At 40.1% G+C, this 27,724-nt stretch overlaps 2 protein-coding genes across 2 annotated transcripts in view; one reads left to right on the top strand and one right to left on the bottom strand.

Annotated features, from left to right (window-relative positions):
• dok7 (docking protein 7) overlaps window positions 1–6,797 on the top strand; it is a 30,630-nt gene extending 23,833 nt beyond the window's left edge. Inside the window, exons 9-12 of the mRNA XM_021320274.2 lie at window positions 3,164–3,218; window positions 3,460–3,600; window positions 4,962–5,153; window positions 5,682–6,797. Coding sequence (XP_021175949.2) covers window positions 3,164–3,218; window positions 3,460–3,600; window positions 4,962–5,153; window positions 5,682–5,818 — 525 coding nt within the window. The 3' untranslated portion in view covers window positions 5,819–6,797. The remainder of the gene's footprint in view (window positions 1–3,163; window positions 3,219–3,459; window positions 3,601–4,961; window positions 5,154–5,681) is intronic.
• Window positions 5,450–26,249, bottom strand: lrpap1 (low density lipoprotein receptor-related protein associated protein 1). Its single transcript, XM_012870198.3, has 8 exons — window positions 25,966–26,249; window positions 22,912–23,056; window positions 19,414–19,544; window positions 16,230–16,350; window positions 12,963–13,118; window positions 8,882–8,964; window positions 8,409–8,585; window positions 5,450–7,357 (listed from the first exon to the last, which is right to left on the bottom strand). The coding sequence occupies exons 1-8, from the start codon at window positions 26,125–26,127 to the stop codon at window positions 7,289–7,291; spliced, it is 1,044 nt and encodes a 347-aa protein (XP_012725652.2). The 5' UTR covers window positions 26,128–26,249; the 3' UTR covers window positions 5,450–7,288.
• Between the last annotated feature and the right edge of the window lie 1,475 nt (window positions 26,250–27,724).

Here is a 27,724-nt window from a genome sequence, read left to right as displayed (position 1 = left end):
TGGGAACAGTGACGCCTTATCATTCCCTCTGCAGTCTCATCTCAGGTCTGGACAAGTATGAAAAAAGACCAATATGGACAAATATTTGTATTTACAGAATTCATACCCTGTCTCTTTGTCTACATTTTGTATGTAACGCTGTCTTTCCATCCTCTGGCTTTTCCATCTGTCTCTCTGTCCATCCTTCTGTCAGCCTTTGTGTCCATCTGTCTATCGGGCTATATTTTTTTATCCGTCCGTCTTTCTGAAACACTGACGTGAAAAAAAGTGTAGGGACTCTGGCTAGATAAGAAACTTCCTCATTGTCCCACAATGGGGAAATTTGGGCGTGACGGTGGCAAAAAACACAGAGAGACACACTAAATCAGTAATGAAAAAACCACTAAGCTGATCTAAATGAGTTCTAAGGCAACAGAGAATGAACTTGTCAAAACAGAATAAAAGTAAAATAAAAAAAATAAAAAAAAGTATGTGTGTGTGTGTGTGTGTGTGTGTGTGTATGTATGTATGTATGTATGTATGTATGTATGTATGTGTGTGTATATATATATATATATATATATATATATATATATATATATATATATATATATATATATATATATATATATATATATATATATACACAGATCTAGTATACTATTTACATCATTTGTAAAACATGGCAACATGCTTTAAGCTCTTTCTGGGTCTTCTTTAAGAACTTGTAACCATCTGGTCCAAATGACTTTGGATGTCTTTTGCTCAGAGAATCACAGGTGAGGGAGACATGCTGAGGAGATTCAAGCAACACACAAAGGCGACGCTAAAACAAAGCCTGGTCTTTTTTTTTCCTTTTATACTGCGAGGTAATGCTGCCGAAGCATAGCAGTAAGAGGCCAATTATTCTGGTAGGTGTCCATCAGCAGCCTGCCTGCCGGCCCTCCTTCTTCTCCCTGTGATATGTTTGTCTGAAACCTGAAAAGCCCCCCCAGAAGACGTCCCCGCTGGTTGTCTACTTCATTTTCCGCTGCGTTTGTGAACAGAGACTTCCTCTTGTCTCCGGGAGAACTCATTAGAGCGCAGCTTTAATTAATTTTTTTTGTTAAGTTTTGTTAAGCTGCATTTGTGTGAGGAAGCAAAAGGTCGCAGGCGGAGTTAATGAGAGGTGATGAAACCAACGGAAAGGCCTGCTGGATGAAATACAAACCACTTTTATTTCTGGTTCCTGGAGTGTCAGCGCTTTAACCCAGTAAAGCAAACCTGCACGTCCTGACTCCATGAGCGGCGTTGTGTCTATAGAGATAAATCGTGAGACACATGATGTTACCGACGACCCGGCTGGTTGCCTTATTAATGGCTGCAGGGTGGGGGAGGTGGATGATGAAATTGGCTCGCTGTCAGACACTTCTCCAGGAGGAGGCCGCCACCCTTTTGTCTCATGTCTACCACCTCTGAAGATGTTGGCGCTGCCTCTCAACTCTGAAGCATCCTCTCTTCCTCGCCTCCTGCCCTCCTCCTCCTCCTCACTGCTGCTCCCTATTAATTTATTTTGAAGCCTCTCTGTCTACAGCAGTTGTCTCCCTCTTATTGTCCTTCTAGCCAGCTGAGTATGAGGGAAAAAAAACAATTTACTGCCTTGACTAAAGCTCTTGTCTCACTGCTCGGTGCCTCTTTGGTTTATATAACCACATATAACACCACAGAACCAAAGACTGTAAAAAAAAAAAAAAAAAAATCTCGGAGCATCCCCCTAAGCGATGATGAAAGGCTCTCCTGCACGGGCTTCGCTCGGCTTGTGCTGCAGGACAAAATGAATTGTTGCGAATATTCATCACCTTTAAACTGTGTTTCTAATTATTTTTTTGAAACAAGCATAAGTCTGAAAAGTGTAATGTACATTTGTCCACTACTTTGGAGAGCCACGCCTTACTGCGTTTACAGCGGTGAGTCTTTTTTGTGGGGGGGGGGTTCATTTCCATCATCTTGGCTCTTCTAAGGGCCGAACTTCATCTCAAGCTCCTTCAGACTGAATGGAGAGCATCTGTGAACGTTGCTTTTCAAGTCTCGCCACGGATTCTGGACTTTGACTAGGCCGTTTTAAACAATAATTTGATCTAAATCATGGCTTGTCCTGTTTTTAAGCTCCCTCCATCTTCCCAATCGCTTCTGAATCCCTACGGCAGCACAAAGCTGCCAGCCACAAGTTTTATGGTGGGCGACGTGTTTACGTTGAGGAGCAGCTCAGGTCAGATTTTAAAGGCCAGTATGTTGAGTCCAAAATGAATAATTCTGTAAGCAGATTCTTCTACCTGAGCAGTGAAACTCCTCCAGTTACCTCCTGCCTTCTTGGCTACTTCTCCCATTAATGCACTCCATGCCAGGCCCTATCTGTGTCTTGATGGGTTTGCAGCATGCTCTTATGATGGCATCGCTCTGTGAGCTGTCCAAAGCTCTCCGTGTCGTTTTATTACCAAATTCTGCTTTAAACATCTCCACAACTTCCACCCTGACCTGTCTGCTGTGGTCCTTGGTCTTCATGACATTGTTTGTTCACCTATGTTTGTTTTCTGGCTAACCTCTGCGGCCTTTCTTTATTCAGACAATCATTTACACCCTTTTGGACTCTGCATAGTAATTAGGTTGCCTAATTAGACAGTAGGTCACTCTGGATTTTATTTAAGGGTACCAGAGGAAAGGGGTTGGGAGAAAAGGTATGACTGGAATCAGTACAAATTAAGCAGGGGGTGTTTTTGTACGCAGGCATGTTCTTGAGTTTCATAGAATATACTGCCCACTAGTGGTGTGGCAGGGAAATTACATAGAAAACCGACATGAAAATAACTTTTCAGGCTATTTTCTAACGGCATTCTGAACACGATGTATCATTTTCTTACACATTAATAATTACACACTACTGTGTGTTGGTCTGTTTCATACAATTCTATTAAAATACATTGAACTTTGTGTTTATTACTGACTGCAGCTGTTTTCAGGGTGATCAGAATAAGGACGGGTTAATGCAAACGCACGTTATACCTTTTGAGATTATTTGTGAAACAATAGAAAAATTATTTCTCCTTCCTACAAATGACGTGATGCACATTTAAACCCAAATCCTGTTGGTTAAATGTAAGGTCTTTAAAAAAATACACATTTTTCCTTTTGCCTCTGTATCTTCTAGAGTCGTGGCCCTTCATTAACAGATCTTTCTCCTCCGTTTTCTACCAAAACGCAAGGTATGGATGAAATATGAGATTATCTCTAATTTGTTGCTTTTTTTTTTTTAAATACTCCACCCTGTTAATCAGTTTATTCATTACATTGAGAGAAATAAATGAAGTTAGTAAAATGAAATGTAGCTTTTAATAAGACTGTTCATGGAAGTGTTCACTGACATAATCTAAGACTGAAACCTTGAATGGAAAACGAAAATCCATTCTTGTTTTATTCTAATGTAAATTAAAAAAATGTTGCCAGACTCCTGTGTCAGAGAGAAACTGGGGGACAGGGACGATGTTGCTGCCCTTAAAGGTCTGAGAAAGATGTGCTGTTCACCACCCTCAGTCCCCCCTCCACCTCCTCCTCCTCCTCTAACACTTGGTACGACCGCAGCATGTGGTAAGTGAAACACATTTTTGGTTAAATAAACATTTAATCTTTGTTCCCAAGTTTCTAAAACAAAAAAGCTCACCTTGACACGAGACCCAAAATCTCCTGCGAGGAGCAATGGCACCTGTACGGCAGGCGAGGGCAGAGCTTTATGGAAGTGGAACATCGCTTCCCTTACAGGAGAAGAGCCAAAGCTTGTCGGGCGTGGCCGACTAGATATAGTTGGACTGGCCTTCAATCTGGAGCTGAAGTCACAGAAAGGGTTGGACTTCCAGGAGGAGAGCATCCGCTGGTGGACACCAGAAGTGATGGAGGCCGGGACTTCAAGCGGCTGGAAGGACTGCAGCTGCTGTGGTTGCAGAAGCCAAAGCTCTACCATGGGAGAAGTTTGGAGAAGCTATAAAATATTGGTGGGCCCAAAGGTTCTGAAAAACTGTTTAGGAGAACAAGGAGCATCCCAGGCTGCGTTTGGTGCGGGGGACCTGAGGACCCAGATGGAGGTTAAAATTTGTAACCCTTGCTGAGGGAGTCATTGGAGTCTGATCCATGTGTGTTTTGTAGACCTGGAGGAGACGTGTACCATGTTGCATCAATGTATTTATTATGGTGCTGCAGCAGTACAGTGTACTTGTGGTACTATTAAGGTACCGGTGTCCCTGATAGCTTGTGTTCATGGACAAGATCTGAAGGGAGCAGTCGCTTAGAGAAGAGTCTCTGGTCTGGGAACCTCAGGTTCTCATGCTTTTGGTAGATGATGGGGTTCTGTTGGTGTCTGCAAGCCATGACTGTCTGCATGCACCGGATCAGTTCACTGCACTGTTGAGTGGCTCTGATGACCTTCAGCTCATCTCAGTCTGACGTCATGGTACTCAGCTGATAAAAGGTGGCTTGCTCTGGTCCTCTCTCTAGTGGAGGAGTTCAAATACCTTGGTGTCTTGTTCATGAGATATGGTAGGATAGAGGGGGAGAGGGATAGGCATGGTGATCCTCTTTGCAGTAAACTGTTGTTCATGACCAAAATAAAACCTTAAATATACTCTTGAAATTAGTTTGTTGGCCTCAGAAAGAGGGTGTGGAGCTCCTGCTTCTCTGCATCAAAAGGTTTCAGTTGAGGTGTTTCATGCATCTAATCAGGATATCAGGCTGTTCAGGTATCCTCTGCTGTGAGAGGATCCTGGGACAGACAGAGAACCAGCAGGAGGGACTAGATGTCTCTTCTGGCCCCAGAATGGAGAGCATTGCTTAGGAGACGGTGTCTAGGCTTCCCTCTTGGTCTTAGTACCCCCATGACCCGATCTTTGGAAGACAGTAAATGGATAGAAAAGGCTTAATGACGCAAATAATCCTTGTGGATGCTTGTTTCTCTTCAGCTCTGTTCAAGTCCATCCTAAAGTCTCATCCGTCTCCATCCAGTGGCTTTCATAGAGACTATGGCGGTAACTACGTTAACATCCCCAATACAGCCCTCCAGGCTACAGAGCTGCTGTACTCGAAACTGAACCTGCACGGCCCAGCTCACGAGTCCAGTCCAAACAGAGACGTCCCGCAGCTCTACAGACACAGTAAGAACAAAGCGAACAGAAAAGATGGACTCAAATGTCCCACTTTCCTTTTTCTGTAAAGCCTTAGAGTGCATAGATGTTTATTGATTTGTTAGAGAAATGTCACGACCAGTAAAAACAGAGCAGGCGTCTCAAACATTATCCATTGTGTTTTTTTTTAAATCTATACAAAAGGATCCTAAACTTCATTTAGATCAGTTTATCACTGATTGAAAGTTCTTTAAAAAATGTGCCAAATTACTATAGTGAAAATTACATTAAAAGATGATTAAACAAAAAGGAGCAAGAAACATTAAGAAATTCAATACTGTTTTAATAGCAAAAGTGAAAATGAAGCCATTTTAAAAAAAAAGTGAGAAATTTACAACAGTTCAAGATGAATAACCAAAGTAATCGTCATTCAGAACAAAAAAAAACAAAACAGATAAATGGATAAAAGAAGTCGATGTGTTTCACCAAATCTGTCTGTCAATAAGTTAAAGGGCGATGCGAAGTAACACCCAAAGTATTTCGTTTCTCCCCAATCAGAGGATGACTCCATCAGGTACGCCCACCTCGACATCGCTGCCATGGAAACGGCTCACAGAGTGGGGGCGGAGCATGTTCAGGGCAGAGAGGACAGGCTGACTCAGCTGGAGAGCAGGTGGCGAGGGCCACAGAACTGACTCCGCGACGCCCAACTCTCCGAGCAGCACTTCAGAGCGCTTTCCCACTGCAGCTTCCTCCCTCCAGCCACTCTGGACATCTCAATAAGCTGGAAGGCCCGCGCGCAGCCGGCCGTAGCCATCGCTGCGGCACTTAAACACGCCCACAGGTTCGCCAGCGCGCAGTCATCTGCACACGCAATCCATTCCACTCAAGTAAGAAAAGGTGTGGGAGGTCTTTATGCTGCTGTCATCTTTTAGAGTGTAACTGTTTTTTTTTTTTAAATTAGTGTTTGGCAGGAATTTGGCTGCATGGCACTTATGATTGTTGAGGGGGAAAAAAAAAAAATAAAATCTGGGTTTTGCTTTTCTTTTTACGCGATCTCGCCACGAGATCAAGCCCTCCACGCTGCAGTGAAACCAACAATCGACTGTAAAGAGTCCCGACTCGCAGAGCCATCATTCCACATCAGAGCGGGGAAGCGCTCGATTGAAATAAGCGGCTCAGAGTTAGATCCCCGGTGCAAATGACATTAATCCGAGCCCATGTGGGCCGAGCAGGACACAGCTGAGTAATCAGCCGGTCGCCGACATTATTCATCGCAGCAATCGATGCTGCTTCTGCTGCAGCGGCTCTCCGAGGGCGGCACTGAAGCAGGGAAGCGTACCATTTGGGTTTTCAGCCACTCTCCTTTCTAACGTCATGGGATAATTGTTTGATATTTGACAAAACAAATGATTTTGTACACCTTCTGTTTTCTACTTGATGTCTCAAGATGAAGAGAAAACAAGCAAATGAGTCATGAGAATGTGTCCGTATAGCGACTTTACCTTGTTAATGTCCCAAACACACACTGTTTTCCTTCAGCAGGACTTGTAAATATTAACGGCTTCTCTTTATTTATCCCCAGCTTTCTACATAGAATATATATTTTTAAAACCTTACTTGTGTATATTGTTGGCTTTTTCCTCTTCATGAACATTAAAGATTGTGATTTTAGGTTCTGGTCTGAATTATCTGCTTGTTCTCATCAACGTCTTTACAGCATTTCCATAAACCAACAGCGATGGCGTCACAAATTCAAATATTTCATTTCCACAATTAATGAGAAATGTTGGGTAGAAAAAAATAAAACACAGCTGCCCTTATTTCACCGATAAGATCTGGTAGAAATCAAGGAGTATTGCCGTATTTTCCTAATAAAACTGATTTTTTTTACTACATTTGTTCGATTTATTGTAGAATTTACTACAGAATATTCGTATTTAAATTATTTCATTAGCAGCTGGTTGTATCTGATCAGCTCATTTGACAACAAAGGGATATGTCCATCTGATTTTCCAAGTTAGTAAATAATAAATGATTGATTTATTCATCTAGTTATACACAAAAAATACAAACATAGAAAACCTTCCAGGAAAGAGTTTTTTTTCCAGTAGCGTGCCGTTCCTCTGCGATGCCTCAGAGGTGGTGAGCAGGAGCTGAACCTCTCACAGCTCGTTGTGCTGCAGACCCTGACGAGAGATCTTATTGGACAAGTCCTGCATGTGTTTCTTCATCTGAAATCACACAGAGCGGCACACGTGTAAGAATCCAAATAAGAATATTTTTACTTTGAACGTTTCTTTTCCTAACATGAATAAATGACCACTAAAAAGAGTTCAGCAAGAATAAATGCTTTAGGGGCCCAGCTTTTATGGCATCTGGACTAAACTTTTTCCATATCTGTAACTCTTATACTTGTCAACTAAGGAACAGAGCATCCTAGACTAAACACAGATCCTTTCAAGGTTGGTTTGAACTTTGGCGCCTTTATTTTGTTTGTGAAAAGTCCTAAAAAAAAAATAAGAGTTTCGGTGCTTATTTTTATAGCATATTAGAAGACGTCCACCTCAATCTAAATTTATAGTCTTGTAGAATTCAGAGGCAGTATAATTTTAAAGAGCGCATTCAGTCAGTGAAAATGGTAAATACTAAAATTAATGTCAGATAATAAAGGCATGTTGATTTAAAATAAAACCAATGCTTCACTACAAAAATAGACCTAAAAATAAGAATTTATTTCTTGAAATGGATGTATTTTTCCTTGATTTGAGCAGGTCAATAGGACTATTTGCCAATGGAATAAGATTTTTGCGCTTACAATTGGAACAATTCATCTCCATCTTATTTCAAGTGCAATACATCTAATTATCTTATTTTAGGGGTAAATAAATTCATTCCATTGGCAAATAATCTTATTTACCTGCTCAAATCAAGGGCAAATACATTAATTTCAAGAAAATTTTACTCATTTTTAGTTCTCTTTTTGCAGTGTTCTGTTGAGCCGAATTAGACTTTCATTCTTTAGAAAATAGGTGGAAAATTTAAAAAGCCTGGAGAAACCAAACATTATTCTGCAGATTTGAAAACATGAAAAAAACAAAAACAAATTCCCTACAAGACTCTGTAGGTGAGTGAATAATCCATCCCCTATAAAACCCAGCAGCTAATCAGCGTGTTTACAAAATAAGTTCATACGTGGATTTGTATTCATCCGACAGGTTCTGACAGCAGGTTCTTTTTTTTTTTTTTTTTTTTTTTTTTTTTTTTTAAGGATCCATTTTTTACCTTGTAGCCCATCTCCCTGGTCTTCTCGGCCAGCGTGTTGTACTTCTCCTGGTTCCTCTTGATGTGCTCTCTGTCTCCCAGAGACTCGACGTGCTGCAGCTTCTGGTGAGACAGCTGCAGCTGCTCCTGGTAATGGCTGTGCTTCTCCACCTTGGTCTCAAAGTGACGCAGCTCCTCCTGAATGAGCAGAGAATAGATGGATGCGAAGCGAGTTCACCTTCAATTACGTGCACAGTGGAGCTGATAAACACTCGAAGCAGTGAATAGAGCAGAGATGTCAGCGCAAACCCAAGCTGAATGTAGCCCTGTGATCCCGGCTGCGATACTGAGCGGAGGGCAAAGTAATACATTTAATACTGCTTCCACCGCAAGAGCACTTGAGTTAAAAGTTTCTAAGCTGAACTCCTGGGTTTCCTAAAGGCAGGAAAAGAAAAAAACACCACAAAACAACCTCAAAGTGCAGTGAGCCTCACCTTGAGAGACTCCAGCTCATCTTTGCTGAGGTTTGCCCTCTTTGCAGCCTCCCACAGTTCAATCACACGCGGCTCCCGAAACTCTGCAGAGCAACGGCAGACGGAGAGAGAGATGAAGAGATAATCGAAGGAGACGGTTCGGAGCCACGGCGGCTCGGAAGCAGGGACATGGCCCTGAGCGTACACAGTCGCAGGAGGTTTTAATAACAGTAAATCGCAGCATAAATGGCTTCTCGTTTGTTTGACACACAGAAATTAGGAATGAACAGCGTTTCTAAATGTGTTCCAGGTCAAAATTTAAGACCCTTCCTGGATAAAAGCTCCAAGTTTTTATGTCAATTTTCCCCAGATATGAACATTTCCTGATTATTCACAAGAGATATTCATACTATATGAAAGGTAAAGATGTATTATATTTCTAGTTAGTTCATTGCGTCCCAGTCTGAAGTGGAATATAGAGATACACACATCAGGCTTTTTAGTTTTAATTTTTTCCCTCAGCAATAAAGTGCAAAGATTCTCATTAGTGCAAACTGTTTTAATCCAACAATTGAACATAAAAAAACACACTGACCATTACAGTAAATATGTCCCGTAGGCAGCTTGGCAGAGGTTGATGTGAACAGAACAGAAAATGAAGGAATTATGAAATTATCTCTGATGTTTGTTGATATGCTTTAACACCAAAACTGAGTTATAGTTGTACTGCATTTAGAATTAAAAATGTTTTTCAGTCTTTTTTTCAGTATTTGACTAACCAACCACTGATCAGAGGCGATTCAAGGGAAAATTGGCTGGTTCCAATCTCTTGCTGATTGATCAGTGCAGTAAAATCATTTAAAAACTGCATACGCATAGTTAAAGCGGAGTTAAACAGATGCATATAATCTAACATATGCCCGATAGTTTGCAGTGATATGGCACATTTACGTTAATAAAGCCTTTAAAATCTGCTTCTCATTTCCACTCACGCAGAGTAGAGCCAGTGGCAGTAACTTTGACTTCACTATCCAAGATACAATGGTATCTGGAGGGGATGTGCAAGGAAATGCAACTCCTGACAGATCCTGAGCCATTACTTGATTCTTGGCTACTCATAGCACCAATACAGCTATAACTTAATAGTTTAAAGAGCAAATAAAAAACCAACAACCTTGAATGTGAGCGACATAAGAGAAACGCAAAGCTACAACCATATATGGATTACATGTCATCCTGAGCTACACAGCATGATTACCTACTGTAAACAGACAGCAGATGTATTTTGTTTTTCTGGATTTTTTTAAGCAACAAAAAATAATATAGCGAGCACATCACTTTCCCCAAAGATCCTGCTCTGCAGACCTCAGAACTCTGGCTTGGAGGGAAGGACTAACATAAGGTGAGGAAACAACATGCTCACAGTGACTCAGCAGGCAGACTATTGAAACAACTGTTGTTGTTGTTGTTTGTGAGCATAAAGTTTCTCATATTGATAAATTTGTTGTTTGACAGGCCTTTTCATATTTTATGCGTCTTCTGCCAATAAAGAAGATCTGCTGACTGCCACGGGTTTTGTCAAGTAAACTCGATAGTGACTGATGATGTGTAGAAAGGTGAGACTTTCAGCTGCTTCCATTCACTGCTGCTATGTGTTTACCCAAACGCCACATGGCTTATTTATACGAAGTCCAGTGAGCAGGTGTTTGTAAAAAATTAGCACACGTGCATCAGAATAGCAACACTGGACACGGCTGATGGAGAAATGATGTCTGCCTGATTGTTGACAGAGTTTTAGTTTGTTAAATCACAGTTTTTGTCACAGGCAGTCATCTCTACTGCGATGAATTACAGGCAGACTGCTAGTCGCCACAGTGCCTTTATATCCTTACGTTCATAAAGTCCTCAGGGCACTGATCTCAGACCACATTTCTCCTCCTCAGTGGACAAAGCGCCATATAAATCCTCACCTTACGGGAGAGACACGTTCTTAAAAGGGCCATTATGTTATGTATTGATGCCAGACTATAACAACCTTTAGCTGCTTGGTGCTCGGTTTCTTCCTTTTACGCTTTTTCTAAAATATATTTTCCATCTTTGGAAATGCATAAACTGAAAGCCCAAACAACGGAAAGAGAAAATGTGCTAAATAATTATATATGCTGTTAAAAACCCTAAAAAAAAAAAAATCATAATCTCCAGGCCATATAGAAGAACTAAAGGTGACATCATTTTGAAAATGCTCTTATTTTATATATTCCAAACATGGGAGACACTCCATTTTTTTATTAGATCTTTCTTTTTTAGAAACTACAATAGAGAAACAGAAAATATGATGGAGAAGGGAAATCAGTGCTTATGCGCAGTACAATAATAAAACTTTTGTTACTATGGCCAAACATTCTAACCTGGCCAACCAGATTGATAATTGGTTCGGCCACAACTGGTTGAATCAGGAGCGGTACAAACTCTTGTATGCTTGTGAACCGACAAATACCAAAAAATTCAGCTTGCAGGCAAAGTTACAAACCTGCATCATTAAATGAATAAATAATTTATTTCAGACAATCCAGTGAAATTATAAATTTAACACACAAAAATTATGTATAAATAATAATGTATATAATTACATGTATAATTTAGCAATTATGTCTGAAAAAGCGGCGGACTGGTCTTTAAAGCCTATAAAGAATCAACAAACTATTATTTAAAATCATCAGATCTTTTGTTTAAACACCCACATAATCACTATGTTCATGTCTGGTTTAGCTAAGTAATGTTTAATCCAGTTTTGTACACTGGGAACTGATGATTAAAATTTTATTTTGATGAGCCTTTTTTCAAAAGGCAAAACCTAATCCCTTCTTAATCACAGCTTTAGTTTAGTCAGTAATGTTTGTAATGTACTTTTGCAAAAAATGTAAACTATGACGTACTTACAAAGTTACTGGCAAACTAATTTTTAAAATTGAAAATGAATCCCTTGTTCATCACCATTTAGGAATTAGGAATATTAAACCTATTTAAAAAGGTTGTATTCACACCAGGAAAGTCCTTTGATCTGCTTGTTTGGAGTCCAATTTTAACCTTTTGCAGTATGTGCATTTCTTGTCCATATCATAGCGATCAGCTTTTTCCCAGAATTCATATAGGGAATCAAAACCGCACAAGATGCAAAGGTTCAAACAAATGCTGATATCATCTGGGAAACTAATCTATACTCTGAGTGCAACACTCGTTCCCATGGCAAGTTTTATGCCTACACTTTACTGCCGAAGATTTGACCTTGTAAATTTAGTCTTCAAATCCAGACATCACAAGAAGATTCTCACTGAAAATACACTAGATTTTATTGACTAAATCATGTGCTCTCCTTCTGCTCTAGAAGGAATTGACTAAGTCCTAAAACATTGCACGACACATTTTCTGAAAGGAGACAAATGTTCCTAAAGAAGTCCCAACAGAGGTGTTTGCAGGTTGAAATTTGCGGTGGGTCAGAGGCATTTACACTGAAATTGCTCAAAACTTTGTCCAAGCGCAACAAAAAATATTCTCGTTCAAGGCTCTCCGTTCATTTCTTTAGCAAATGTCAATAAAATAAACTTCTCCCACAGATCATTTCATTACATAGTTATCCAGATATGCTCTTCAAGGCTACTTATTTACCCTGGATCATATGCATGGATTAAGATTTCTGCACACACTTCTCCTCTTTAACAAAACAGGAGGAGAAAATAAAATATAGGAATACTGAAATATTGTAAGAGAGGTCACTAGGCCAGAACTAAAACAGCAAAAAGACTTCACCTAAACTATCCACAAGGCAACTAAAGCTGACAAAGAAAGATGCTTAAACGAGGGAGAGGACAGATAAAAAGGTCGCAAATATGAGGCAAAAGAAAAAATTTGAATGACAAATTCAATGGCGGAATTGAGCTTTGAATAAACTCACCCAAAGAAAACTAAATTGAAGTTTAACTAAAAGCCCAGAAACATTTGAGTAATACCACGACTATATGAAGCTTACAGCAGACTGTTACTATGATTACCAATCTAAAGTGTTAGGGCGGATGTGAAGTGAGGCGCGTTGTTCCTCCCTCACCGCTGTCTTGAGAGAAGCCCTCGTGGCTGATTTTGCGGAGGCGCTCGAAGCCGTGGTTGAGGTCTCTCATTTTCTCCTTCAGCTCGGTGTGCTTCTGCTGCAGCACGTGCTCCTTGGTGTCCCCGTCCATGGGGGAGATCACGTTCTTGTGAATTTCTATGGAGAGGGGAGGAGAGGAGGCGATAGGGCGTGAGGCCAAGAGAAGACGAGTCAAGGAAAAGAGGAAGAAATGACAGAAGGATGGAGGAGAAATCAAACAAACGTTTTAATAAGAGTTTTGTAGTAGCTCTGAAATAGCATTGAAAAGCAATTGGTCTGGTCTTCTGATATTAAAATCTGTTCTTCTGTAAGATCCGTGAGTCACCTATAAGTCTGGACTTACTGGCTAACACCGTCGGGTTATGAGATTCCAGTCTCATCTTCCAGGAGGCAAAAAACTCAAACAAAGACGGCCTGGATCGCTGCGTACTTTCTGAATAATACCAGCTGACATTTAGATCAAAAGAAAAACGGCAAACCGAATGAAAAATCAGGGACTAGAAAGACGGTGAGCAGAAAAAGCAGTAATGTGGTGGAGGTAAAACGAGATGACCTCCCCTCCCCTACAGGCAACATGTGATTGGCTCAATATCTAAATGTGTTGGACAAGCAGAAAAAACCTCTGGCTTGTCTGGCGGCGCATTGGAGGCTGAGAAGTATCTTTAAAAAAAAAAAAAGTTAGGGCAGGAAACGGCAGCAACGTGTCAACGGGTCCGAAAGAGATGTGCTCCCCCACGTAAACGTGAAACACTGTAGGGTTCTGTCAGCTCTACTTAAATCTCCCAGTTTGATGTGATGAGCAGTGATGGGGGACAGAGCAGAGGCAGGAACGTGTCCCCGTCTGATACCTGCCGCCTGACCTCAGAACTGAGCAATAAACTTAGAACTGCTCAGACTCTGGACCTATAAAAGCAGCGCTGTGCGGCAACATGAGTATCCAAACAGATCGGATTCTTTCAGAGACTCATCCTTAACACCATCCCTTTTACTTAAAATTGTAATTTAAATCAACCTGTTTTAAACTGTAAATATCAACAGTGTGCAATACATTCTGTAGTGTTATTACCTGTAACTGTGCACTGCTGATCAGCTGGCTGAACACAGGCTATAGCACTAATCCTTTCCTGACGTTTTAAACGTATAGTTGACGAGCTAAAAGCAGAATGGCTGCTACAGTTTACTGTGTCTGAACAAAAGCAGAAAGTCAAACTAATTAACCAGCTAATATCTGCTGTTCATTCTGGTGTTACCCTATAAAGAGCAGATTGGCAAAAAGCCGTGATATTTCATGCAAACTATGCATTAAAAACATGTGCAGGTTTGGGTGTTGAATCTGATTTTTTGCTCAAGTCTATGAATCAAAATAAATAAATGTTATAAATAATATCACTATCATTGTTAGAGTTAGGATTAATTTGAATGTGCAACTCCTGTGATTTCTTTTGCCAATGTATCTCCTGGGCTTCCATGAAACGTTGCACTTTATCAGTCTCGAAAGGGGAAATTGTTTTGGTAATAGCATGAAATTTTGACAATATGTTTAGGAAAATAAATTATCAAAATAATCCAAAGAGGAAACCTTTTACCCTAAAACGAGGCACTTCAATTTTATTAATTTACATATTTTTGAAGTTGGTGTGAAGTTACACAAGCAAAGTGAAGCCTGTTCTTAGTTGTGCAATACCACTAGCAGCAAACATTTTGTGCTATATTTTCATTATTTACTATGGCGGGGCCTGCCATCTTGTTTTATAAGCATGTTTTAAAGCTTGTAATAAGTTGCACTTTGCATTCAGGTCAAGTTTTTAAAAATAATTAGCAATTTGTTTTTATGAACAAAAAAGGGAAGAAAATCGATTAATCAGATTCAGAAAGAAAGAAAGACAGAAATTTTACTTTTCAGCCATATTGCCCTAACCTGACAACAGCCAGCTGTATGTATCGCTCCGCCTAGCTCCACTCACATACATCTGGGACACGGCTCATTGAAAATGATTTCCCCAACCAAATTTTTGGTCTGGCCAATCAGGATGCAGGGCGGGTGTTTCATGGATGTGACGTAGTGGAGAAGCCACCGTGAGATTCCAACAACAATGGCGGCTCGCATCGAGGAAGCAACCGTTAGCATTGATGCTGCTATTTCCTCCGTGTTGTCCAATCTATCTGATATTGTTTCATTAAAAGAACATCAGAGAACGGCTCTGAAGGCTTTTGTTGGTGGAAACCATGTTTTCGCCCTTCTCCCGACCGGATTTGGCAAGTTTTGTTTTCCGGGGCGCGTACGCGGACGCGCCCCGGAGCGGTTAGCGGTTAGCGCTAACCATATTGGGAGGCCTTTAGTCCTCAACGCGGTCAGCCCGGGATCGACTCCGACCCGCGGCGCTTTGCCGCCTGTCTTCCCCCTCTTCCTGTCAGCTCACTGTCAATAAAAGGTGTGCCACTACAGTGTTTCCCGCATGGATTTGCTTATGCGAGGCGGACCGACTCGCCGAGCGGGGGGGGGGGGGGGGGTGGATGACTTTTTCTCCGCGGAGCGGGGGGGGGGTAACCTGACAACAGCCAGCTGCATGTATCGCTCCGCCTAGCGGAACGATACATGCAGCTGGCTGTTGTCAGGTTAGGGGGGGGGGGGGGGGGGGGGGGTGTACGACACGTTTTCCGCGGCCGCCTCGCCAAGATAGCGCTGCGGGAAACCCTGCACTAGAGCCGCAAACACATAAAAAAAAAAAAAGGTTTTTTTTTTCCGGCGTCGGTCTCATCAGCGTCACGGGTTAGCTTCGGTGTGACTGGTTGAAATAGCACGTTGATAAAGATGACAGACAAGTGGCTTATCCAATCATATGCAAGGAGTTTTGATAAGGCCCAGCCTTCAGTAAAGGCAATGCCTATGGCCGTGTCCCAGATGTATGTGAGTGGAGCTAGGCGGAGCGATACATACAGCTGGCTGTTGTCAGGTTAATATTGCCCAGCCCTAGTCACTGTATCAGTAAATAGATTTGATTTTAGACTTACCTCACTTTTAAAGAAAAAAAATGACATCCTGTCAGATCTTCTTTCTTAATTTGTGTGTAAAAACCATGATATTGTGGCCTTTCTACTCCAGGTTATCATTCTATGAAAATCACAAACCTGCTATGGGCTGCTAAGACCAATAAATAATGAGGGCAGCAGGAGTTTTATCCTGCCATGTTGGCCAGAGCGTTGCATTAGTGCAAACATTTGGCTCACCCTCAGTTCTGCTCACTGTATCCATCAGGATGTTGTACTCGTGGATCTTGTCCTTGTGGTGCTGGAATTCCCTTTTTAAGCTCTGCAGCTCCTCGTCGGAGAACTTTCCAGAGATCTTGGCCTGTTGGTAAAAGACAACAGAGAGGAGTTCGCTAGTAGCAGGTTACTAAGATCATTTTACAATATGTGATTACTAAAAAGATTTAGCTGGAGTTGACTACAAGTCCTGAAACACAACATTGCTTGGTCACACCGTTTACCATCTTGGCATATATGCTAGTGTTTTGGATGTATATTTTAGGAAATGAAACAGCTCTTTAGGAACATGCCTGTGCAAATTCTCAGTTATCCAAGTCATCGCAACAGTAAACAGGCTTAAAGTGCAGTAGGGTTCGGTACTGTGGCATTTAAAACGGTACTATACTGCATTTGGATGGGCCCGCTACTTGCATCGCTGTGAGGACGAGGTGCAAGATCAGCGACTTTTCTCTGTGTTGTTGGAGACTTTGCCGACAATATGTAAAAGCATCGATCGGTCTGCAGTCGCACAAAATTAATGTATTCAATGTGGGTTTGGGAGAAAAAGATTTTGCCGCTACAGTTAGTATTTCATTATATTTTCAAGTAATTGTATTTGTTCTCATTGTTTAAGCTTAATACTTTTTTTTCACACTGATTGTTCTAAAATAAATTTTTGAGTACAATTAGAAAATGTCAGTGTTTTGAATCATTTTTTTATTTTTAAATTGTGTGCATTAGAAAAGCTTGTCTTTTTTTTTTTTTTTTAAATAAAGTTAGTAATGATATTTTTTGTGTTTTCTTTTTATTTGAAAAAGTACCGAAATACATGTTGGTATCGTGACAACACAAAATTGGAGGCAACGGGACTTTCGCTCAGGTCTTTCAGTTCAGTTCAGTTCAGTTTATTCGAACAACAAAACAATATAAGATGTGTAAATACAACACAACACAATGAATACATAAACCATAATAAATTGTTCGAAAAGGAATGGGACGAAGTATAAACTTTTAAGTTTCCCATCCCTAATGATTCAAGTGACCTAAGTTGCTCATTTAACTAATTACATTCACTCTTCCATAAACCTGTTTTTTTATCTTTCCTCGTCTACATATTTATCCAAAAGTAATTTTTTGTACCTTCTCTTAAACAAATTTATGTTCACACTCTGCTTTAAACACGGCTTTAAACTATTCCATAACTTCACTCCACTACTTGATATAGTCATTCTTTTCATCGTTGTTCGTACCATCTTCGTTCTGAATACTGCATCTCCTCTAAAGTTATATTTTTCATCTCGTTCTTGAAACAATTCATTTATATTTTTAGCCACGAGTTTGTTTTTTACTTTATACATTACTTGCGCTGTCTTAAATTTTACCAGGTCTGTGAATTTTAATGTATATAGCTTTAAAAATAATCGATTGGTGTGCTCTCTAAATCCTACTTTACATATTATTCTTATTGCTCTTTTTTGTAGTGTACATATGGATTGTAATGTGCTCTTATAGATGTTGCCCCAAACTTCAACACAGTAAATCAAATATGGCAAGAACAATGAAAAATAAAGCATTTTTAGAGATTTTGGGTTCAATATATAACTCGCCTTACTAAGAATAGCACAGCATTTGGCAAGCTTATTTTTCACATAGCTTACATGTGGTTTCCAGCAGATCTTGTGGTCTAAAATCACACCAAGAAACTTTATTTCATTCACTTTTTTGATTTCTCTATTATCAATTAAAATGTTTCCATTAATCTCAGAATTCTTTCTTCCAAATATAATAAACTTTGTTTTGTCCAAATTAAGAGATAATTTATTTTTGTCAAACCAAATTTTAAATTTATTCATTTCTGTTGTAATTAGCTCCAAGATCTGCGGTAAACTTTCGCCCGAACAAAATACATTTGTGTCATCTGCAAATAAAATCAATGACAGTGCCCTTGAAACTTTACAGATGTCATTTATATAAATGATAAATAATTTGGGGCCCAGCACTGAACCCTGTGGTACTCCACATGTAATTTCCAAGAGCTCTGATTTATGTTCCCCTATTTGAACAAATTGCTGTCTATTTCCTAAGTAGCTTCTTATCCAATCTAACCCAACTCCCCTTATCCCATACCTTTCTAGTTTGGTCAGCAATATGTTGTGGTCAATGGTATCAAAAGCCTTTTTTAAATCAATAATCAATCAATCAATAAAAATCAATTTCTGAGTGAAATCGGAGCTATTTTGGAACATTCTTATCCGATCACGTGTTGCTTTTGATGCACCTTTGCTTTGAACAGTGCACATGTACCGGGATCAAAAGTGCAGAATTCAAAGAGTTCTGCCCCATCAGGGTGGGGTACGCAACTTTTACCGTCATGACTGCCCCCCCCCCCCCCACCATTAGCACAATGAGTCAGAAAGTAGGTCATACAGACAGGTCCATTCAGCTTAAAGCATCTGACATCAAGGTAAGTGAATCTTTGTCAAGGTGTAGACTGAGCATTTGCATAGTGTTGCATGAGAGTAAACAAAATCAGGTAATTGTTGCAACCTTTGAGTTGTGTAAAGGCAGTAGCCATGATGCACATGCGCTGTATGCAAGAGCTCCAGAATTAGCTGCCATGACAAAAAGTGCCATTCAGCCTGGCGTTGCTGGTGAGCAAATAATGTGCAATACAGTGTCAAATAAACAGGAAGACTTGTTACAACTTAGAAGGACCCCAAACCAACTGTAAGAATCACTTTGTTATTCAAATAAATTGGATTTATGAACAAAGAAAAAAAAAGAGATTTAAATAAACATTCACCTTTCCTAATGTCCTGAGTTTATTCACTTTCTGTACTGACTTCACAGCAACAGATTAAATAAGGTGCACAAATTAACAATTTTACTTGATCAGATTTTAAATGTGTTCTCATTTCATTTTTTCATTACTTTTGGAGCTTTAACCATCTATACTTTGAAGGTTGAACCCCTAAACTTAGATACCAAAAAGACTAAAGCCATACTTTTTGGCACTGCATAGCAATATATATAGCAGAAGATGATGTGTAAAAATATCTAACAATGCAAACTTTTGTTTTTTAGCACACAACTGTACACAAAATTAACAGATTAACCAAAACCTCACTTCTGTATTGTCTCTTTTCCTCTAAGTCCGAGCACAAACCTTGTTCCACAGCTTGTCCAGCTTGGGATCGTCAAACATCTCTCCATCTTTGGCCTCATGGTCTTTCAGTGAGTTGCTCTCCATCGGCCGCATGTCCCGTTTCCCATCCATGCCGTACTTGGCCAGGATCACTGCATAACATGCAGATGTTGGTATAGTTAGATTCTGTGGCACACAATCATGCCATAAGCGTATTAGAACCAGTGGCAGCAAAGTTTGCTGTAGGGGAATGACAACCAAGAGGACATAAAGTGAGTCAGACCTGGATAGCCATTATTTAACCTCTTGACGGTAACTCGTTTAATCCACACAAAGTCACTGCACAACAGCCAAGAATGATCCATAATGAAGGCCAAAGTAACAAAACAGACTTTTTTCCTTACATTAAAAAGGCACCTGGGGGTAAGTTGCTGAAAAAATGGCTTTTCTTTGTCATGGTACATTACAAAATACTTGAAATTTAACATTATGGAGAAAAAAAACACCCATTTACCTGAATGTTCATTTGGGAAACCTTACTTAAACTAATAACCCATGAAAAAGCTAACCAGGGTACCTTATTTTTTTGTTTTGTTCTGTAAGAAAGATTTTATACTCCTGCAGCTCATAATGTTGGACTTAGTCCCTCAGAAACTCTGCGCCAACTATTCTGTTCCAGTAAACCGATTTTCAGCAGCTTATTCAGCAACATCTCAGCACTCTTATAAGCCATTAGTGTGACATATTAACTCAAAAATGCATCGAGTGAAGACATAGGGCTGTTTTATCTTCTCAATAAAACAGCCCACAAAAAGTAGTATACTGTTTTATGGCACCAAATGGACTTCTGCACTTCTTTGAACCAATGTTTTTGACTTAAATGATCTACGATGAGTGGATACACTAAAACAAGATTTTATTCTCAAAGCGAGTTTAATGACAGGTGTTACAAAATGACAACCAAAGAGAGCAAGGAATATTTTTTTACCTTAAAAAGTGCCAAAGAAAAATGAAACTTAGAACGTAATATCAGGAGGGCTTTCTTAAATGTAGCTCTGCTTGGTACATAAACGCTACTCCGTCACTGGAGAATAAAGAGGAACTCATAGATCAAAACTAGTCAGCATGTCTGAGGATTGTTGCCAAACTTCTTATTTTTCTGGCACTAATGGGCTTTATTTGAAATTAGGCTGAAAAGGAAAAGCGGCTGAGTTAGAGAGGGGGAAGACAAGCATTAAAAGCTGCACGGGTTGGGACTCGAACCCTGGACGGCTACTTCAAGGACCTTTGTCATACCGACCACTCCTGCATCACCACTGCTCCCTGATCAACAATGGTTTTAAACAATGGTGAAAATATGAAAGTTTTTCCTTTTTTTTTATCTCAACTGCTCACGCACTAAAAATACTTATATAATACTATTTCAAAGTTGACTAAACACTAACAAGTAAAATACACAGGGGTTTAACTGGGAAAAAAAGTCATAAGCTTACAATAATTGATATCTCTGTTGTGGCATTATTACGCACTGTTTTAAGTTATTTAATGCTTAATAAATAACTCTCGGTCTGTTAGGTATTGTCCTGTGAATATCAGCCGAAACCGCTGATATCAGGAGAATGGTTGAAAGGAATGATTCGAGCACTGGTGTTATTTTAACAGCAAACTCTGTGCACATATGAAATAAAAGGAGTGACAACTTCTCTTCAAGTTCAAGAATTTATTAACAGAAATAAAATGAACATCACTATAGAATGGTGTAAATCTGAATTAACACTATATTTCAAATCAATAAATCCTCTCTACTAGGCTAGTGAAGCTTAACTAAACATCTAAACACAATTAAGATAAAAGGAAGCCAAGGAACTATATACAGACAAAAGAAACTAAAAAGGATGAATAAAATGGGTGAAAACCATCATCAGAATAATTCAGTGAATCTTGGTTCACTGCAGATCTAAGATAAAGAACCGAAGTTCATCTTAAAGAATGCGGAGCTTAACTAATTAGCTTAACTAATTCAGAACAACATTTGGTATGTGTTTCAACTCACAATACAAATCTGAGTTAAACAACATTTGAGAAAATATTTTAAAGAAGGATTTGCTCAGTAGATATCAATATCTTTAGAGCACTTGATTATATTAATAATTAAGCTAGGGGCGCTGTAGTGATCAGTCACTTGGTTGGTTATTCCTAAAGTTATACAAAACACCATTAAATCAACATTAATCTTCCCTATTAATGATGTACTAATGCTCATAGCACTATCGAACAACAGCGAAGCAAAACGAAAACAAGCATAATGTTTAAAACGAACCGTAGTTACATTTACTCGGCGGTAGCACTATTCTAACTACGCAACGCACTTGAATGAATCGGTGCAGGAAAATGTTAACCAGCTGGCAAATCAGTTGGGAAGAAGAAAACAAAAATCATAAAACAACAAAACTGCTCTTACCTTGAAAGAACCGCGTGCCTTCAAATAATGTGCCTATGGTATTGAGTATTTTTCTAAGTATCTGTGTCCAGATTTAAATTTTAGTATTGTGACAACCCTAATAAGTACTTTGAAAAAAAAGGCAGCAGTTCACCTCTGAAATGATACCGGAAAAAGTTAGAAAAAGAACAGAGTGAATGAGACGGACAGACAGGTTGATGGAGGATGGGGAAGAGACAGAGACGTTGAAAGAGCGATAGGACTCTACAGTAGAAATCGACCTATTAATCTAATCATTAAACTGTAAACGTGAAATAAAAATCATTAAAAACATGATTTGAGAGACAAGAAAATATTTGTGCACATTACATCACTTTGGATTTTGTTGAAGTCATATCTGAATCATCATGCTGATGAGACAGACTTCACTCAAAACTCATTTCTAATTTTTCAGGTTGTCTAAACGCTTTGAAGTTCTCCATTTATAGTTACAGTGATCTGCTGCGTGTGTAAATCGTGTTAAGGGGATCATTGGAGAAGGTATGGGGTCTGGTTTCTGAACAGCTGCCAGGTGCTACAGAGAATGGAGCATCCTCCTGCTGCTTGTGGCAGAAAGCACCAGATACTTGTGTGGGCGGCTGCTTTATCGCCTGCAGCCTAGTATGAGCACATCCTTTCATGCACCAGCTCCTGTTTCCATCATAACTTTATTAAGCATTTTTTTTTGTTAATTTAAATGTGCCCCATGCTTAAACTCCCTTCCACAGGATTATATCTCTGAACTAAAGATATTTTTTGTTAATGTTACGTACGGTCAAAAAAAAGTAAACACCATTTAGTATTTGAATGCTGAACACTTCATATGATTTTTAAATAGCTTTAAAAAAAACAGAGCACAAAATCAGACCTTAATCTTTGCTACGTGAAGCCCCTCTAATGAAACGGATTGATGTGTGAAAACGATAGACATTTTAAAGATACAATCTTATTTTTATCATTACATTATTTTAAAAACTGCTAAAGTAACATTGACCCAGAACAGATCAAGCTGTTCTAAACTCACGAGGTTCTTGTCTCACCATTAAAGTTGCGTCTGAGCTGGGCCTCTTTCTCCCCGTTCTCGTCGAGGCCCTCCACCTTCATTTTCTTCCACTGCAGTTCATCTTTTTCCTGAATCTTTAGGTCACTGTGCAGCTCGGCCTGTCGTACTGGCGACAGCTGCATCTGTCAACACAAAAATAGCAGAAAATACGGGGTTAGTTTGACAGGAAGAGGGAGGAGGCTTGTAGAAAGCTGCATGCAGTGCGTCTACTCGGTTACTATTTTTAATGTTCTTTCAGTCAAGGAAGAAACCGTGAACGTTCTGTTTTTCTAATACCTTCTTCCAGCCAATTTACCTCAAGAGCCAATCAGCCCCAATCTTCACGGTTGTGTGCTCAGGCTACCAATACTCAATCTGCTGACTCATGACTGTGCACACTAACACACAGCTTGAATAATAATTTGCTCTCAGGTGCGATTAACACATAAACAGACGTAGCAACATCTAGCGGCAGTATCGCAGAACTATCATAATGCTGGTTTGGTTAATTTATAAATCAAATGTAAAGAGCCTAACCCTCTGCAATGCCTCGCAATAAAGCGGCAGCATCGGCGTGATCAAAGACCAACTATTATTAAATAAATAAACCAATCTACAAAAACTTTAGCAGCCTCATATCAGAACATTTACTCACGTCAATTAACTCTGCGGTCACATCTGAGTCTCAGCAGGTTTAACGTCCGCTTCAGTGAACCCCAACGTTCATACTGTATTCCCAGCGATATTCCAGTCTTTTCCCTCTTAGAATAATAATTTTTTTTGTTTGTTTTTTTCCCCCAATGGATCTTGGACCATTCTTCATTGTTTTGCTGGGAGATGCTAATAGCCATTAGCTGCGTCTTTGTTTTAACCCCCGCTGCACATGTGCAGTATGTACTTCTGTTAATATCGTATATAAACGATGTGGGGGGAGGTGGGATGAGGGGTTATTTCAACAGTTCACCTCTATCCATTTATATTGCACTAATTCACAAGAAATGTCACCTCCAGGCGCTACATAAAACAGAACCAGTTCAGAATCAAATCAATACACAGTATGATCATTTAGACTAATGGTTTCTAGGGTCAGTTCCCAAGGGATGTCGTTTTCGATGTTTTCGATCTTTCCCTGGGTCAGCACAACTCAATCAAATTCTGGCTCCTCACAGAACTTGATGCCGTAATTAGGATTAAATTATATTATTTGATTCAGCTGTACTGGAGCTCAAACATCTCTAAAAACATGCAGGACAGCCTTTGAGGGTCCTTCAGGACTGGAGGTTGACATCACTACTCTAGACGGAATAAAAATACATACTGTCCAATTTGATCACAGCTATAATGCAGTTCAGTCAAATTCAGTTTATAGAGCAAGCTGGTTAAAGTTATCTAAAGAAGCTTAGGTGATTGCATCAAGTCAATGACTTGTAAGAGAGGCCTATTTTAAAAATGGACTTGTTTAATGCATTTAACACAATTGATCCTACTATCCTAAAGGCTATAAGATATTAGTTTATCAGATAACACTACGTGTTGGTTCTCTAATTATCTCTGAAATCATTAACAATGTGTGCAACACGGTGGTCTGTCTTCATATTGCAGAAGGTGTGCCACGGGGTTTTATTTTGGGTCCAACTATTTTCAATTTATGCGAAAATGTTACTGATGCTTGTAAACACTTTTATGCTGATGACACTGTGTTTTACTGCTGTGCAAAGACTTTTACACGAGCAGCCTGCTTTCGACTTTATTCAGTCTGGCTTGCTTCATCTGAGACTAACCCTAAAGTTTCACAAACTCGACAAACTTTTATTTAAGTCACGTTCTAAACTTCGAAGACCAAACTAGAATTTTCTTCAGAGATAGATCTTACTTTTCTTTCATTGCAAGGAAACATCTTGTCTTAATGACCTTCCTGCCTCTGGCAGATTGCTGTAAGGTTTATATGAAGGCACCTGCCAGCTCTCTGCATATGTTGGATGCTGTCTATCATGGATCATTACGGCCCATAACAGTGTAAAACGCTCATTCACCACTGTCATTTATATTCTTGGATCATGCATTGGTACATTTTGATCTAGACGGTCCAGACTCGCTCTCAGGACTTAAGTCCATCATTATCCATAAATATGATCAAAACTTGTGGGGTGGGGGGCATTTTCTCTCTAGTTTGACAGCAGGACCTGAAACGATCTACCTGGATGTGTGTGGGACAATTTAAATTTATCACAAGAAAAATCGAGAAATATTTCTATGAAACTTGCTCTTGTTTGCTCATTTAATTTAAGTTGAATGTTTTAACTATGTCTATTGTCAGTGTGTCAATACTTTGTTTTTGTTTTTTTTAAAACAGGTCTCTCTAAATCAGGTTTTGGATCTCAATGAGAGAACTTATATAATTAAAGGTTAAATAAAAGCATAATAAAAAGCATACCTAAACAGGTTAAACATTTCCATAATCATTGTTTAACAATCAAAGATCGTATAAAAACTTTGCGGCTTGCGTAGTCTCTCCGTCAGTGACACCTAAAAGTGGTAAGTTTTAAAGTTTATCTCAGGTATTAAGTTTTTACAAATCACAGACCTTATTTTATAGAATGCACCATGAATGTAAACTAAGTTGTCTAGATGTAGTTTTCATCTTCACCGCATGTAAGGTGGTATAAAGCAAAGGGTCATCGGTGTGCCTGTCTGTGTGGTATGAAAATTTGTTTAATATAATTCAGTTTGACCAAGTATTTTAGGCCGTGAACTGGATCAAAGGTAGCGCACACATATTGTGCAAACAGTGAAATAGTCCTTTATTCAAGCTTCACATCTCATGCTGACTTCAACGTCATCCTCATCTCACGCATTCATGCTCTGAGCTGAAACACCTGAGCAAACCATCACAGCAAATAGTTACATTCACCTGAACGTGGCTGCTTTACCAGGACAGCCTTTGTGCACCTGGAGGAAATAACCAACATTGCTTAGCTGCAACCAACACTTGTCTAAAAAAAAACAAACCATGAAGCGTTTTTTTCCCCCTCTCTCGTCTTAAGGTACATACCCGTTTGGCTTTCTCCCACACCTGGTTAAGTTTAGCTATCCTGAACTCCACCGTCTGCCCATCGCTGCCACTCGGCGCTGGCTCATTCACCTCCCGAGAGTACTTCCCCGCCATGACACCCACGCCGAGACACAGCGCCGTCACGAAACACTGCAGTCTCATTCTCTCAAAGCAGCTAAACGCCAACAAGAACGACAAAAGAGGCGAAAACTGCAGCTGCACGGCAAGCAAGCGGAATGTTATTGTAGCTCGCTCACGCGCGGTCACGTGTTCACAGAGGGGTGGGCTTTGACTTTAACACTGGCACTCTGGGATATGTAGTTTAATCTTTCTGGTTTCCCGGCGGAGGCAAAACGGATGGAATTCTTCTTTCGACTACAACTTCCATGATGCCGCGGGGCGCGGTTACCAAGCAACGAAGCAGCTTGAACCCTGAGAGCGAATGGCGAGCTTCCACGCGTTTGCGCCGCGGGACACCGCTCACATCTTCACAGGCACAGAGTGCTGGGCTTGTTTATTATGTTGGCTCGAAAAATATATCTTTCATTGCATTTTTAATCATTGTAAGGGAGAAGTACACTATGAAATAGAACTAAATATACAGGTACAAATGCCATGCTACTCTGATAAAAGCACAAATGAGCAATATTTCAAGATAACACTCACCAATAAAGGAGGACATATTTAACGGCTAACATTTATCAAATTAGTAAGGGTAATACTGATTGATTTAGATGCTATTTTATTACCTCTTTTTATTTTACCTCTTATTATTCCTATTAATTTGTTAGCATCACATTTTGTACTCATCTGGACAAATTCTTCCTTCCTTCCTTCCTTCCTTCCTTCCTTCCTTCCTTCCTTTCCTTCGGTACTGCCGGCCGAAGCGCCGGCCGGCAGGCTGGACAGTCCGTCACGGCAGGAAGATAGGCAGGAGGACGGCCCCAGGACTGCATAACAGGCATGGCAGGCGGATCGCTCCGGCAAGGCCATTAGGATCCATGTACGTATTCACCTTCCTATCTCTGCCTGTCCGTCCGTCCTTCCTTGCTTCCTTCCTCCTTCCTGCTTCCTTCCTTCCTTCCTTCCTCCTTCCCTTCCTTCCTTCCGTCTTCCTCCTTCCTTCCGTCCTTCCTTCCCCTTCCTTCCTCCTTCCTTCCTTCCTTCCTTCCTTCCTTCCTTCCTTCCTTCCTTCCTTCCTAACTTGTCTCTGTCAACACCCAGTAAAAGGTGCTGAGTTCCAGGCTTTAATGTCAACTGGTAAAAAGTTGAGTTGTATAATGGTTATCAGAGACGACCAACATCGGTCTACTGCTGATATTTAACAATCATTGCAGATAATGTCCAAAATTACCCGCTGGGATATTCCTTTCCTGCTGTTTTTATCGATCTGACTTTATTTATAGTGTTATTAATCCCAGATGTGAAAAATTTAAAAGAACCAACCCCTATCAGCATCACTGCTGCAGGTTTCATTGGTGAATCCCAATATTCACAAGAAAAGACGAAACTATGCTGTGGAGAGGAGGCGTGCGGTCAAAGATCAACCCACTGTCTGCTGCGCAGTGACTCCCCCGGTTCAAGTTCTTCGATCCGTCCTGGCACCAGTCAAGACCAAAGAGAGGGAGTCTACAGACACGAGGGGCCATCTGTGTGGGGGAGTCGTGGATCATTTAGAACTAGAGGAACCTTCTGCAAACTGAAAGCTAGACGAAGGTGGAAGAGAGATAACAGCCGAGGAGAGCTTATTACAGCTTGC

This window comes from Fundulus heteroclitus, chromosome 5, assembly GCF_011125445.2.
Source record: "Fundulus heteroclitus isolate FHET01 chromosome 5, MU-UCD_Fhet_4.1, whole genome shotgun sequence".
NCBI lineage: Eukaryota > Metazoa > Chordata > Actinopteri > Cyprinodontiformes > Fundulidae > Fundulus > Fundulus heteroclitus.
This window is presented reverse-complemented; position numbering and strand designations above follow the sequence as displayed.

Bases quoted from the DNA above. Each gene is read 5' to 3' on its own strand.
- lrpap1 (XM_012870198.3), bottom strand. From the start codon at position 26,127: ATGAGACTGCAGTGTTTCGTGACGGCGCTGTGTCTCGGCGTGGGTGTC. The intron at 13,119-16,229 runs GTGAGCCAAATG...CCCTCTCCATAG, and splicing joins TACAGTGAGCAGAACTGAGG to AAATTCACAAGAACGTGATC. The intron at 8,586-8,881 runs GTGAGGCTCACT...CTGCTCATTCAG, and splicing joins ATGAGCTGGAGTCTCTCAAG to GAGGAGCTGCGTCACTTTGA.